Source organism: Myzus persicae, unplaced genomic scaffold (assembly GCF_001856785.1).
Source record: "Myzus persicae strain clone G006 unplaced genomic scaffold, MPER_G0061.0, whole genome shotgun sequence".
Taxonomy (NCBI): domain Eukaryota; kingdom Metazoa; phylum Arthropoda; class Insecta; order Hemiptera; family Aphididae; genus Myzus; species Myzus persicae.
Window position 1 is genome coordinate 189,620 of NW_019103857.1, and position 16,796 is coordinate 206,415.

The window sequence follows — 16,796 nt, forward strand, 5'->3', positions numbered from 1 at the left end:
AAGTTTGCCTATATCGTGATTTAGGGCAATAAGTTGTGATACCTATAAGTATAATCCTCCCTACATTATATTATGTTTTTCGAATAATAGCATCTACTTTTATGTATTATGAAAACCATTTATTATAATTTCTGTATCATAAACACGTTTTGTTTGATTACAAGAATATACAATTCTATAAAATATTTTGTTTTTAGAAAATGTAACAAAAATAAATATTTATTTATGTCATTATAAATACACCAATTACTTATAAAACATTTTGGCACGTCTTTAAAAATATTGTAAATAAATCAAAATATGCGGTTTTCAATTTTTAATCAAATAAATACTTCAAATCTATTATGAGATATTTATTTGCACTTCCATAATACATTTATGTATAGCCAATAAAACGTGCCAGCTTATAAGTAATTTTTTTTACACTGTTTTCATAAGTTCTTATTAAATGTTATGTTTATAGGCTACTTAAGAGAAATCAAATCGGATTCGTGGATGAAACTGCGTTTGAGAGCCTTACTTCTTTGAAAATATTGTGAGTATTACTATCAATATTTTTGATTTTATAGTGTTATAAACAATGTCTCTGATTAATTTTATTGCAATTATTATAGCTAATTTAGTATGTCTTCGTATCTATATTTCATTTTTATTTTTATGGGGACACTTATCTTTAATTTTTATTTTACTTATAGTGGCAGTTAATTTTGATTTATTTTGTAACTAAAACAAAGTTAAGATATTTTTTAACTTGTATTTAAATGCATTGACATTAAATTAGTAAAACTTAAAACTACCTAAAATTGATACCTGACATACTAAATTTCTAATTATTAAGATGACACACGACTTTTTTAATGTTTGATCTGAAAAATAGTTTAAAATCTATTCAAACTCAAAAAAATATTATGAAACAACAATATGTTTGTCTTACAGTCAATATTAATTAATTAATAAATTCGTAGTATAAGCCAATGAGTTGTTGAAATTTAATTTACAGTCTTAAAACAATACAATTATTATAAAATATTAATTCTTTAAACTATGTACTTAAACTAATAATATTTGTATTTATTTTCATAAAATATATTTTTTTTAAATTTAAAATGTTTTTTAACTCTTAATTTTGATAATGGTTTTATTGCGTGACGTGTCCGATGCATAAAACAATTTAAAAATTAAGACAAATCACATCATAAATAATAATCTATATGTACCTAAGTTTAAAATAATATACTCAATTAATATAAAATAGCAGTTAGGTATTAAATTATCATTTGAATAAGTTATAAATTAAAGCTTAATCAATAAGAAAATATTATTTATTTTTGGTAAAATAAGATTATATTTTGTTAAATACATTTTCCATAGAATAATATTGTATAGTTACACATTGTTTTGCTGAAGTTTTTACATAAATTATTTTTGTTTCGTACAACTTATAATTATTAAACTTAATATTATTTTAAATTTAGTACAAACTTTTTATAAATATAATACCCCAAGACACACATGAAATGTTTCTAGTGAGGTAATTACACTTATAGCTTATAGTTTACACCAATTTATAGTTTGGAAAATCTTTAATTGTACTAAATAACAGCTGGCGTAGTTTTGAAATATCTTGTAAGTGACTTTTGAAATCTTTAATGGAAAAGACTAGACATATTTTGTATGAAGCACCGTTTATGCAGGCAGCTGTTTCTTCCCAAGGGAATTATTGTTGAGACTAATTTATTAATATAATTTATTTATTATTTTGCATATTTTAAAGGTCGCTTTCAGATTTTTATTATAACTGCTTTTGTATTTCATTTTTGACTAAAAGCAAAGACATATTTTTATAAAAATATATTAAAACCTTTATACCAACAATTATTTTAGTATTTTTTGTATAAATATAATTATTTTAAATTATGTGTGGATTTGAATTTAATAATTCCGACCTTTAATTTCGCAAACATGAAATTGCAATTATTTTTGGTTTTTATAAAATAATATTATTATAAAATGGTGATAATAGGTATTTTGATTGTAATTTATGCCATCGTTCCTATTGTGTTGTATATTTCACTGAAAATCCAATGAATTAAATTCATAAAATTAAATTATGGTGGTAAATAATATTATACTATACAACAATTAAAATCGAGGGTAACATAAAATATGTTCAATAGGTACATATTATACTATAAATTGTAATCGATTTGTTTTATTAAGACCGTTTTGTACAAATTGATTAATAATTTTCATCTTATCCACCAAAAAGCCAGAGGCACTTTGAAATTATTATTGTTTTTATTGGACTGTTAGATAGCGATATCGAGCAGCTAGCACGGCGACGGCGGTGGCGTCGTTGTTACAGTGGTGACGGTGGTGGTGTTGGAGGTGATAGATGTGGAGGTGGTGGTGGTGGTGGTGGTGGTGTTGGAGGTGATAGATGTGGAGGTGGTGGTGGTGGTGGTGGTGGTGGTCAGTTGGCTGGGTATTACTTTTTGTGTATAGTCGTTGTTAAGTGGGCCAAAATAATTTTGATTTTACGCTGACTGCTTTCCGGTTCATTTTCCCGGAAAGCCAAATAACGCACAACGCTGGAGTTCTCGGAAGTAGAAAAAAAAATTGCTAGATACCACCCTCCGGGGATTAATCGTTTCAAATCGTCGACTGGAGTGATAATAAAACCGAACTCTCCACCTTTTGTTTCATATGCTTTCACGTGTAGGACAGTAAAAAATAAAAATAAAACACACAACACTTACGACAGACCTGCATTGTGTATTATTATAGCAGGCGCTAGGCTTTGGGATGTAAAAACATTGCGACCATTGTTAGAGGCACAATTTCAGTGAAAACTTAGGGCAGATTAACCCCGAAGTGCCCTATTTATTTTAGTTAGTCGTATGGCCCAATAATATTATTCTCCCCCTCACTCAAAATCAGATAATCGACAATGAATATGAACTGTGATGGCGATTTTTTTAAGGACATAATATTATTTTATAACAATATAATTTATTAATTACTACTCATAAATTGCTTCTGAGGTGCCGTTAATGAACAGCTTTTTCCCCAAATTATCCATGTGAATCTTTTATTATTTATCATGTACCAAATTTATCTATGTCTTAGTTAACAGATTGCAAACATTTTTGTGAAATAAAATAAAATGTTTAATTTGTATAATTAATACATTATTTTGATGAACTATGATCAGAATGGATTATTTTGTTATCCAGCTGCACTTTGATAATATAATAGAAGGTCTATTAGCTTTAAATGTTATTTTAATATTATAATACTCATCATAAATTGTCAGATGCAAATGTATTTAAAAAACCAGAACGCTACATAACATTCCTATATTTACCAGAAACAAATTGGGGAGAGGGTTTTAAAAGTATGTAGCCGCTCTGCTGTATAGTATAAATTTTCGAGGGTAGTTTCTTGGTCATTAAGTAAATTAGAAGTTTAGAAAGCTATTAAGTTTTCTTAAAAACACTGCGTTCGTAAATTTTTAATTAATTGAATAGTATATATGTATATTTTATCAAATTATATGATTATTATTATTTTATGAGCCACTGACCGCGTTGTAAATAGGCTCGTTGTATGAAATATGCAATAACTTAAAATTAATCTAAATATTTTGAAAGTAATATTGTGTTTATACAACTTAATAATATAAGCAAAAGTTTCATCAAGTCCGAACTAATATTTTTGAATTAGAATCAAATCTATTAAGTTTCTTAAGACAAATATATTCTAATTTCGTCCATATTTTAACTTCAAATGTCTGGACGAAATATTGAGCTTATACTTAGAAAATTGTTTTATTGACAATTTATTGAAAAAAAAACGGAAAAAGAAAATTTTGAAAACTGTACGACTTATAGAAAATGTTTGAATACAAATTTTATGAACATTTCAACTATGTACTAATCTATTATTCATTTTTGAATTACAACAAAATGAGGAAATCGATTTTGTCAAAAAACAGGTTTTGCTTAAAAATTAAAGTTTTTCCGCTAATATCTGTTTGTTTTTCTCAATTATTAAAACAAGTTCTGGGAATATTTTACTTGTTTCACCCATCCAAAGTAGGTACCAACTAGATTCACTTTCAAATCAGAAAACGTATTATCGAAGTTGAAAATCTCAGAATTTGTACCGCTCCGAGACGCGATGAAAGTGGCAAGAAAAAAAACTCACTTCATTGTTAAATCAATACACTCATCGCTCCGTTCGGAATCTAAAATGTCGGGGATACCGTAAGCCAAATAAATTACTCACATACGTGCGACGTTGAAATAGATAGCAATTTATTGCACAGCAGCAGCATATAATCATAATTACAGCACTTCATCGACGTCGGCGGATTATATACTTACCAGTCGTATAAATGGATAAAAAGAAAAAAAAAACTTTTTGTCAGCCGTCGTCAATATTTGCCGTCGTTAAATCCGTGTAAAATCACACGCGTTTCTCATCCGTCCCAAAATACACAATACTACTACATAGTATCGTCGACGGGGGACGAGCTTATTTCACGGCGTATTTAACCGAACCGACCGGGTCAATGGGTTGCAATCGTCGTCGGTCGTCTGTCTCTCGGTATCGTTTTTTTTTCTTTTTCTTCCTTTTATTATTATTTATTTTCGCGCTGGGTCGAAGACCTCTCAAGGAAAACGTCACCACCGCCTCGCGCTGCACATAATAAATCGGAGGGCGTTTATGATTGTTGCGAGATATTTTATCTCAGTCGTCGTAATATAATAACAATAAAATCGGATTTTACGAGACGACGAGGGATTATTACGTATATATTACTATACATTATTTCCGCCATTTTTCTCATTTTTCCGCATCCGTTTGTGTATGATAATAATAATAATAATAATACTAGTATAATGTGGCATAATATAAGATATTATTGTAAGATACGGTGAGTATGTACCGCGTATTAAATCTCGTGTGTGTTTTCCAGGGAACTCGACGACAATCAGTTGGATACGATCCCGGCCGCTCTTGCCAAGTTGACGTCTCTACAGGAGCTGTAAGATTATCATTATTATTACTATTATTATCATTATTGCTAATATATTTTTTAATAAATAATTTGCGTGTACCAAGCTCATAATATATACGTGCACATACATGCACTGAACTCGCTGCTTTAACCCATTGAAGTCTGTTAGACGGTTTTTGGCAGATGAGTCACAATATTATATGGTACTCGTCCGCTAACCACTTGGGTTTCGGTTCTAGCACCTCGTTTATACTAACCCCCTCATTCTCAACTTTCCCGCAACACACCCTGGTAATGTGTTTTTAATTCAGGATTGTCTGTAATTTTTTTCACTTTCGACGACATAATATTATTCGGAAACTTTTTCATTTGCAAAAAAACATTTATAAAAATAAAAGTATTTGAGCAGTGTAGTGCGATTCGCATTCACGCCGTATACTGGAAAACATATTTCAAATGTTTGTATATATTATTTGTATATATTTCGGGAAAAATGAATAAATAACTCAATTTGAATAGAAATTTCGATTTAATAAAAACCAACTGACTCGTTACGGGTGAAATTATTTTCATAATGGAAATTGTTATTTTATAACTACCAAACCATGGATATAGAGGTTGAAGTCACATCAAAAAAATTATCATAGACTGTATGAGGTATATGGAAATAATAATAAAAGTAACAAAAAAAAAAAAAATGAAATGCACAAGAATAAGTTTTTCTGTGACTGCGTAATATTTGGTGGTGGAATCGTTGCAATTGTTTCTCAAAATAGTTTAAATATTGTAATGTGAATAAATTAAAATGTAATGATATTAAGAATTTAATTTTCACTTTGATAGCCATAAGTTTTATGTACGATAAATTTAATTTAATTGCACATAGGTATACTTGGAAGTTTTAAATTTATTTAGAGACGTAAAAAAAAAAGAAATAAACGAATATTATAATTTAATACTTACAACATTTTTTTAGTTTTTTAATAGCTTTCATACAGAATTTTAACGATTTTCTAGCTATTTCAAACGATAGAATTATAACATTTTCTTGGTTTTTTTTTACTTAAAAAGTGAGCAAAACCTTTGAAACACCATTGCTTTATCTTTTTCAACACCTTCAAGGTCCGAAGTATTATTTTTCTTATTTATTGTATAACTTGATATATTAAAAAACACCATTTAATGCAAAAGATAATATATTTTTTTAATGACCTTTATGTTGCCAAAATATAAACACCAAAACAAATTATTTACTTCTCAACTTCAGTCGTTATCTTGAAAATAAATTTGAGTAGGTACCTAAAATTAATGATACTACGTACATTTAAACTGATTTAACGTCATATTTCAATGGATATATTTTTTAATTTGATTGTTAATATGTACCAAAAATTAATAACACATCTATGAATGTTTATAAATTTGCTATTTGGAATACATCCAATAGTTTTGGTTATGGCCAACATTAACAAATAATTATTGTTAATCTTTGGGATAAACTTTGAATACGTTCCAAAAAATAATAAATACGTAAACTAATATGAAATGGTTTACGATGTGCTTTATAAGCTTGGTACAATAAAACTATTTTGTATACAGCGTGAATATGTTTAATGACACCGTATTACTAAATGATAAAAATATAATGGTCAGTAATAATTTGTTTAAAAAACACAATATAGGTATGACAATGCGTTACGTCTTTTGAATAAAATAAAAATACTTCGTCCAGCAATATTTGTACTGTAGGTACAACTGGTGTAAGATCATCTAAACTTGAATTATTAGATAATAGATAGCAAAAATAAAAGTAAGAAATAACGTTTATCAATTGGAAATGTAAATTACGTAGGGTACTTCTCAATACTCATACCTAATTTGTCTTTTTTATTTAACAAAACACCATTTAAACACATAAAGTGCATCTAGTATTTCTACTCGAATACAGTTGCAACGAATTGTTTTTATAGGTTAACATAATAGTTTGATATGTCACTGTCTAATTTTCCCATACTGTAAAATATTGTACATAAAACGTAAATATGCATTTGAGAAAAAATAAAAATAAAAAGGTAATAATAATACAGACATCAAAATAAATACGAATATTAGATACGTCTCAGATACGTATATACAGTATACATAATATACTACATACATTATACACATAATATGCATGATATACTCACCATACATACATACTACATGTATTATGCACATAACATACATGATAGGTAATAATATAATATACTATATATTATATCATAATATATAGGTACATATTATTATATACATACATTGGAAAGAAAAGTAATGTGTATTAAAAGTAAAGTGGGGTAGTGCACTAGAGTCGTAAAGAGATATTATGATATGTAGAATACGATTATGGAGAGAAAAAAAAAAAAAAAAAAAATGAGAAAAGAAAAAAAACGCTGTAGAAAATAAGGTCCTCGCAGTAGTAGTAAGTTATATGACGTATATAAATAACAACATGGTTTTATGAAAATTTGAAAAAGAATAGTGTTAGGATTTGTTACTATAGGTATGTTATGGGTAACATAAAGTCGAGACATGAACGAATGGCATGGTTTCGGTGCAATGTGCAGTCATCTTAAAATAAATGTTGTGCTCCGTAATAATGCGTAACGCATATTAGGTAATATATGATATACGGCGTAGGTTAAGTTATTATGTAGAAGTGTTGAGGATAAGATAAAAAAACAAAAAATGTGTAATACTTGAAACAAAAAGGTCCTATCCCCGCGGTTGCGGTCGTCTCTCGGAAGACTTATGAAAACATTATTTCAGATCCTCTGGTAATTTATGACGGAAATAATACGAGACTGTTAGTATACGGGACGAAATTCGTATCATAAAAATCTGCTCGGGACACGATATGTTATTTAGAGGTTTTGTAATAAAGCGTACTTTGTTATTACTTAAAAGTACGTCAACCGCACGGAGTATCGTGGGTTACACGTACCTTGTGGAGCGTTGTATTATTATTATACTTTAGGTGATATTGCACATTTTACGGTGCTGAGGTATTAATAAAAAAACGACACTTCATTCGTTTCGTGGCATTTTTCAGGTCGTTGTCTGGCAATAATATTAAGTTCGTGCCCGACGGCATTTTGCAGCGATCGCAAGGCCTAGCACTGCTCGAGCTCAAAGGAAACCCGCTGATTGGCGTACACCCGTATGCGTTCGCTTCCCTACCGAAATTAAGAAAACTGTGAGTGCATAACGATGTGTGCAGCGTTACTGCTACCGGATTTATCCGATTTTTAAGTCCGATTGTCTGGGGACAGTGCGTCATCGACGTAGTAAAAAAAAAAACCTAATTTCTATTGATTTACCATTGTTATTGTTGTTCCAGAGTTTTGTCAGAAGCCAGAGAACTCACCGAGTTTCCGAATCTTAACGGGACGTCGGCACTCGAAGTGCTCCGAATCGACAGGGCGAGCATCTATTCGATACCCGACACGTTGTGTACCACATGTCCTAAATTAAAAAGCCTGTGCGTGATTCTATAATATTATACTCTGCACCGGTGGCGCCGAAAACATACTATGACGTCATACATCAAAGAGCCGCGAACCGTAATTCCCCTTTTTAAAATTTGACAATCAGATGCGAATCAAAGAAACCACATAATACAATGTTTAATCATTCATTTTTACGTTTTAACGAACATTTTGGATCCACAGCGAGGTCCCTTCAGTACCATACAATGCCCTACATCCCATTTAAAAAAATTACTACGACGCATGTGTCATACATAAATTAGGAGATCGGCGCCACTGCTTTGCACACGATGTACCAATGTTATGTTATAATTTATTGTATTTATGTGTGTGTGTTACTTTAGTGACATCAAATCGAATAGATTATCCAGGATACCAAATCTCAACAAGTGTAAAGAACTCAGAGTGTTGTGAGTATTTTTTATTTTCACATAACATTCATAATATTATATACCTATACGTGATGATATTTTTAATACAATATTTCCATATTATACAACATTTGATGTAACATTATTATGTTCGATTTATATCTTACTTATTCTATAACGACGTGATTTGAAAATACAAACACACGTGATTTATTCTTTCATAAATAACTCAAACACAATTTTACAATGTGGATGTTTTAACTAATTGTGTTATAATCTACTCTATCTCTAAATAATTATGTATTAAAATGTATTACGATTGAAGAACAATGCATAATTTTATCATATCGAAACGAATTATTAATTTAAATTTAAAATCAAACATTGTTTAATTTAAGCTCGTTACTCATTTCACATTATAATAGATCGCATATCATTACACACAAATCACAAAGCACACGATTTATTGGTATTTGATTTTGCAGAGATTTGGCTAATAACCATATAGCGTCATTGGATGGATCGTTGTTCCGTAACCTCTCTCATCTCCACGACTTGTTACTCGGTCACAATTACATAACTTCGGTGCCCAGAGACGCGTTTCATGGATTAGTTCAGCTCAAAGTCTTGTAAGCGCAACGGTTACGATATTACCACTAGATACCGCTGCCATGTTTCAAACAGAAACAAAATTATTATCGTTGCCACAGAGAGACATCTCGGCAGCGGACATGGCATTCACAGATGGCGCTATAATAATAATAATATGTTTCTTGTTTTCCAGGGATTTGGAATCGAACAAAATAGACCGTATTGACGACGAAACGTTTTTGTCATTTACCCAACTGGAAGATTTGTACGTATTCGTCGATAATATATCATTATAATATTATTTGTATATTAAAAGTATATTGTTGACAAGCACGGCTGTATAATATGTGTGAACTATTGAAAACAAGTATTATAATAACTATCTATTTTTACAGAAACGTGGGCAAAAACGTCTTCGAACAACTGCCCACCAAAGGCCTGGAGAGACTTCTGCACCTAAAAACGTTCAACAACCCGAACCTGAGACAATTCCCGACACCCGAACATTTTCCCAGAATTCAATCTTTGGTGTTATCATATGCATACCACTGTTGTTCGTTTTTACCCCTCCAGTCCGAAGACGATTTGCCGCCATCTTCCCAGACGAGTCTCCACGAATCCGTCATATTTCCAGCCAACGAAAACGATTTTGACATGACTCTCTGGAATTCCAGCATGTCCGACATATGGCCTCAATTGCGTTAGTATAAACTTAACCGTGGTATTCGCACATCATGTCTGGCGAAAAAATATGCAAAGAACTAAAATCCGAGGGAAATTGTATTTGAAAAAAAAAGTATTCATGCAATATATCATTATTCACAGCTAAAAATATATAATTTTTAACTTTCAAAAATACACGAAAATAAAATAGATTTTTTTTATATTAAATGTTACGATTTTAAAATAAAATACATAACACGACTGTAGGTACCTGTCCATAATTCCGTATTCATAAAATACACAGAAATTGATGTTTTAAAAATAATTATAGTTATAAAAATAATTAGTTCATAATTGAGTACCATTGAAGGAGTATTTTAACGTAATCAATTACTCATTCTCACTTACCTGTATTATGCAGCCATTATTATCTGTTAGATAATAGAAAGATAAAACTTAATTAGGTCCAACACTATTTTTTTTTACAAGCAAAGGCTGAACATATACAATGCCAATGCATTATACGGATATTATTATACTTATTATGGCACTATGCCACGCTATGGACATTTTTCTGCCGAATATTGTTCCTTGTTCCCCTTGGATTTTTATTATACTGTGCATATTTTTTTGCCGGACACTCTTATCGAGATTACACTGGAATCGGATTTCGTATGAAAAATTATTTTGGAATTGTAAACATCGTATTAATATTCCAAATAAATTAAATAGTTCTAATACACTTATCATAAACCTATATACAACAACAATAATAATAATATGTAGATAGGTACCTACATTGAATATTATGATACAATTATTTAATTATTCAATAATTAACATCATAGGACTATGGAACAATAAGACGCGTTATGCAATCATCTGGATAAGACAATCTGGAATAAGTATACGATGTAGAAAATACATTTTCAAATATATTGTCGCACAAATACCCATAAGGTTGAATTGAAAAAAACCTCATTGGTCGTTGATCGATTTCGAAATCTTTTGCCCAGCGTCCAATTCGTAATTTTAGCTAACTTTTATTTCAAGTCGACTGTGTGCATTATTAACAAAACAACTTTCCATATTAAAGTTTATATTTATAATATTAAAAGATAAATTTTATAGTATTTTGATGCCCTGCTCGATTTCAGCTTTATAATCGTAAACGTAGATTTAGTCAAATAGTTAGTGGTAATTTGAAGAACACATAAGATGTATATTCGTTATGTACCGTTAGGGGATTTTCTTTTTTGAAAATATATTTTTCATGAATACATAATTTTCACTTTTGCAGAACTATTTTAATGAAACTGAACAGTCATCTATACCTTCATAATATAACGTAATTTGTAAATTAAAACTTTGTGTGTAATATAATTATTATTCCTTAAAAAGTAGTTGTATTCAAAAACGTTGAAGTTATTCAATATCACAATAATAAAGATGTTTTATAGTTATAAATCAACAGGTCCAATAGAAGTTATTTTCAGATCCTCAAATTTCAGTCATTTGTATATATTATGTTCTATCACAATATAAACTGAAATTAACAAAAAATACATCAGTTAAATTGATAAATGAGTTGATACTATACGAAAACAATAAGAAAATATTGAATTAATTACATATATAAAAAAAAAAATATGTAAAAAATATCAGTGACCAAATACATAGGTTGAAATTTCCTGAATTTTTTTGTATTTTGAAAATTATGATAATATATTATTTTTGTATTTTAGAATAATGATTATCATGAAGCGAGTAGAAAAATATATTTTCAAGTGGTTGATATGTACCAGGGTTTAAGTATTCTCACTGTGACACCATTATTTTTTTGTGATATTTTCTCAATGTTCTTATGATATAAATAAAAATAATTTATATCATCGGTACGGATTGGATTACAAATAATAACTGGCATTCATATGAAATATAATACATGGTTAAAGTACAACAGGAATACAAATTTCGTTATCATATTTCAGAACGTCAAAATACTTTACTATCTTCTCTGAATTTATAATATCAATATTCAATACGCGTAATATAATTTATAAACTTTTGTTTCTTGTAATAATTTTGTGTTCTGTGTACGTTTGATATTATACAAATATAATACACCAATGTGTTTTTAAAAGTTTCAAAAAAAGTTTTTATTAGGTACCTATATTTATGTTTTACAGTTTTTTATCTAGCCTGTTCAGATAACATCATATTCGTAAAATGTAAGTTATCTAACTGTAAAATATCAATATCATTTTAATAATTGTCACTAAAAGTATACTAAACATGAATATTATCTGTATTGTATTGATAAAAATTGAAAATTATCCGTTGAATAAGCCAATGTTTGAATAAAGCTCAGTTGTACTATAAATAATAATTATGATAATAATATAATTATGATTATAATTATTATTACCATATAATAATAATTATGGTCGTGTAGTTATTTTATTGATTTATAAATGTACAAAAACAGTGAACGAAAACTCAAGAACTTATTTTGAATGTTATCATGATATTTACCATAACTTGTACGGGAACGTGATTATCATACTATGTACAATATTGATCTCTTTTTGAAATATGGCATTTTTCAAACACGTTCCAAAACCGTTATTATAAAATTTCTAAATTTGACACGGGTCGTTAAGATATTGTGTTTGCGTTGATAGTATAAATAACTTTGCTGAATTTATGTATAGAAAACATTTTAGGTGGGTACTGGGTACTTCCAAAAAAATTCATATCTCTGCTATAATTTAGGTGTATGAATAAACGTAATAAGCTTGTATAAAAACATTGAATGAGACATGAATATTGTTTATGGACTTAATTATTCCTAGTTCATATGCGTATTAAATATTTGAATATGCACATAAAAAAAATTATAAAATGTAATACACATTTTGATTAACTTAATTTTTTTCTAGTTCCTCATGAATTCAATCGTATAGCAAATTTGAATTAATGTAGCTGATGACTTATAATAGATTGGTTTAGATAAGTTAAGATTTATTTGTTTATTATTCATATTACCTACTTCATCATAGAGGAAAAAACATATTGGAAAATTATAAAAACTACTGGTTTGTAAAATAAAACTTTTGAAGTGATTTCATTTTTTATATTTTAAATTGTGTTGGTACTTATTGTTTAACAAACGCACACCATCTGCAGATGACATTTTACGATATTGCAAAAACGTTATAAACCCCTTTTTAAATAATTGTTCTATACATCTGTTTTTATTCTTGTTAATATCCAGTGGACCGCGAATAACATATCTATGTAAAACTCTTCATGCATTTATTTGAAAATAAATTTAAATTTTGTAGTCTTTAAAATTGTCTTTATTTTACAGAAAATTTAAGTAAAAAATTTGGGACCCAAGTCAATGATTTGTGGGATTCATTTGGTTCAGACTTCACGTACCCAGGAAATTTGCCATCGTACATGGAAGAATATTTTGAAGAACAACAGTTGGAAGGAAAATCACAGGACGTAATGTCGTCAAAAATCAAGTGCTTGCCACTTCCCGGTAAATATTTTATATGGGTTATATGTTTTATAATCAGTTGTTGACAAAAGAGTTCAACTAATATTTTTCATATAGGTCCATTCTTGCCATGCCAAGATCTCTTCGATTGGTGGACATTGAGATGTGGAGTATGGGTGGTGTTCTTATTGGCCATGTTGGGAAATGGGACGGTAGTATTCGTGCTGATATTTGCCAGGAGTAAAATAGACGTGCCAAGGTTTCTTGTGTGCAATTTGGCCGCAGCCGATTTCTTCATGGGCCTCTATTTAGGTATAGTAATACAATGTATTGACCTATCGAAACTCACTAGTACTAGCGTAGTACTACTGTCAGCGATATCAGTTAATTCCAGCCCAAATATTCATAGATTGATGGTTTTACAGGTATATTGGCTGTCGTTGACGCTGGCACCTTGGGAGAGTTCAAAGTGTACGCGATACCTTGGCAAATGTCTGCTGGTTGCCAGTTGGCTGGCGTGTTGGCAGTGCTTAGCTCCGAACTTTCGGTGTACACACTTGCCGTTATCACGCTGGAACGGAATTACGCTATCACGCATGCCATGCATCTAAACAAGCGTTTGTCCCTTAAGCACGCGTCGTATATAATGCTCTGTGGTTGGATTTTCGCCGGTGGGATGGCCGCCTTACCCCTGTTTGGTGTGTCCGACTATCGCAAGTACGCAACTTGCCTGCCATTTGAGACTACCACTGGCACGTGGAGTTTGGTTTACGTAGTCTTCCTGATGTTCATTAATGGTGTAGCATTTTTCATACTCATGGGGTGCTATTTAAAGATGTATTGCGCCATCAGAGGCTCCCAGGCTTGGAATTCTAACGACTCGCGGATCGCCAAACGCATGGCACTGCTCGTATTCACTGATTTGCTGTGCTGGGCCCCCATAGCATTCGTCTCGCTAACGGCCATCTGCGGGTTTCACCTCGTCTCTCTGGAACAGGCCAAAGTGTTTACGGTGTTCGTGTTGCCGTTGAACTCGTGTTGCAATCCGTTCCTGTATGCTATACTGACGAAACAGTTCAAGAAAGACTGCGTGATGATATGCAAAGCCATCGAAGAGTCCAGAGTGACCAGAGGCATCGGCAGGTGTAGACACAGCTCCAACTTCAGCAACAGGCAGACGCCGGCTAACACCAACAGTCTGGTGGACAGGTCGTCGAGAGATAACTATCCACATCCTCCGTGCAGCTGCAACGTTAAACTGTTGGACGACAAATCCGTGAAAACAGAGGAGACATTTTACGATTGGTTGAACATTAAATTTAGAAGAATAATGTCGTGTTTGCAGCGGGAGTCTGATTCGGGCAGACAGTACATGAGGAGCGACCGGTACGCTTACCAAATCGCCGAAATACAGCAAAAACAGCATAAGCGAGCGTCTTCGATGTCTTCTAGTGAAAATTACAGTTCATCAAGATCAGATTCGTGGAGACAACACCACCACCACCATCATCACCACCACTGCGGCGTACCTTTGAGACTTCTGGACCCAAAACAGAGGCGTGCCAGTTCATGGATTGTGACGAGGAAGACTTCACAAGACTCAAATCTGTCGAGCTCGAGAAACGACAGTTCGGGTTCTGCCAACACGGCCAGCACTAGTGTAAGCACGAGGGCTTCCAGGTCCAGTGTAGGTTGCAGCGATCACAAACCAAAGGCTCGGCTGACCCGCCAACCAGCCGTGTTAGACGACCCCGAGCTGGTCGTGGGTGGTTCTCCTAATAGATTGAGCGTTCGATTTTTGGCCACTATTCCTTCGGCAGCTGAGACAAGCGTTTACAGAGCAGACACCGAGGACGAAGACGACGAAAACAGAATGGATGATTCGTTGAGGCCAGAAAATTCGCCAACAACTACTGCTAGCGAAAGGACAACGCCACCGGATTCTAAACCATCGTCCCCACATAGCTAAAATGTCACTATATTTTTTATGTTTAGTAGACTATAGATAATTTCATACATAAGTTTTATAGTCATACCAAGTAAGATTCTGAGACATAGCCATCTCGAACAAATATAGTAACCAATGATAACGTGACACGTGATAATATCCTCTAAGGTGTAACTCTTAACGATGTAACATTTATTATTATGATCACCTATGACTATTGAATAATAGTTGTTCCCAAACACATTTGCGTAAAATAATAAAATATTATATATATAATGTATATTATATTATACTTTTATGACGCATTTTTATGAAAATTCATTACCTACATCATTTTAATCTATTAAATATCGATGAACAAAAACGCCGAGTCTTAACTTATGTTTTTACAATATTAAATTTATAATATATTATAAGAATATTGTCTTTTAATTCACATTTTTTTGTTTAAACTTTATTTTCCCATTGCATAGCGTGGGGAAGTGTTCTATATAGTCTAAACATTTGTAAGTAAGTAGATCATAATTATAACATATTGGTGTTTTAAGCCAACATAATATTCGGTTTGACGAGCTTTAGTCGATCGGTTTAAAGACAAGTTATAATAATACAAATGAATACAAAAATAACAGCTCGAGCCAAGACAATACTCTATAGCAAATTAACTAAAAAGGCTGTGTTTTAGTACAAGGAATGACGATATAAATTACGTAGGTTATTATATTTTAATAATAATAATGTTTTTTTTTTTTAAATTTAAGTTTGTGTAATATGTATGTTATAAATAAAATATGGTTTTGCGTTAAAAGTATATTTCAAAGCAATTGAACGAGTGCGTCAAACACAGATTTTTTTTATGTAAGTACGGTAAAAAAAAACTTTATTTCGGATTATCGTCTCCATAAATGTACAATAGCAAAAACAAGTAAATGTGAGAAGAGGAAAAAATAATTTTGTTGCTACACTTATAATAGTTATGAATTATAACAGGAAGTGTATAATATAGTTTCATAGTGTATCCACTGACAATTGCTTTGGGAGATACTTTTCCGACAAAACCGTATGTTCGCCTGTTCCTGATTCGTGTCATTTTTGCCGGTTTTTTTGTACATTTTACTATAATATGTAATAAATTATTATTCATAATTTTGACATTCTATTT

The 16,796-nt window shown here is 31.0% G+C and overlaps 1 protein-coding gene across 1 annotated transcript in view; it reads left to right on the forward strand.

Moving 5' to 3' along the window:
* LOC111035495 (leucine-rich repeat-containing G-protein coupled receptor 5) overlaps positions 1 to 15,655 on the forward strand; it is an 82,717-nt gene extending 67,062 nt beyond the window's left edge. The window contains exons 7-17 of the mRNA XM_022317138.1: positions 464 to 535; positions 4,985 to 5,053; positions 8,118 to 8,261; positions 8,406 to 8,546; positions 8,898 to 8,963; positions 9,410 to 9,553; positions 9,709 to 9,780; positions 9,911 to 10,215; positions 13,552 to 13,728; positions 13,804 to 13,998; positions 14,112 to 15,655. Coding sequence (XP_022172830.1) covers positions 464 to 535; positions 4,985 to 5,053; positions 8,118 to 8,261; positions 8,406 to 8,546; positions 8,898 to 8,963; positions 9,410 to 9,553; positions 9,709 to 9,780; positions 9,911 to 10,215; positions 13,552 to 13,728; positions 13,804 to 13,998; positions 14,112 to 15,655 — 2,929 coding nt within the window. The remainder of the gene's footprint in view (positions 1 to 463; positions 536 to 4,984; positions 5,054 to 8,117; positions 8,262 to 8,405; positions 8,547 to 8,897; positions 8,964 to 9,409; positions 9,554 to 9,708; positions 9,781 to 9,910; positions 10,216 to 13,551; positions 13,729 to 13,803; positions 13,999 to 14,111) is intronic.
* The last annotated feature ends 1,141 nt before the right edge of the window (positions 15,656 to 16,796 follow it).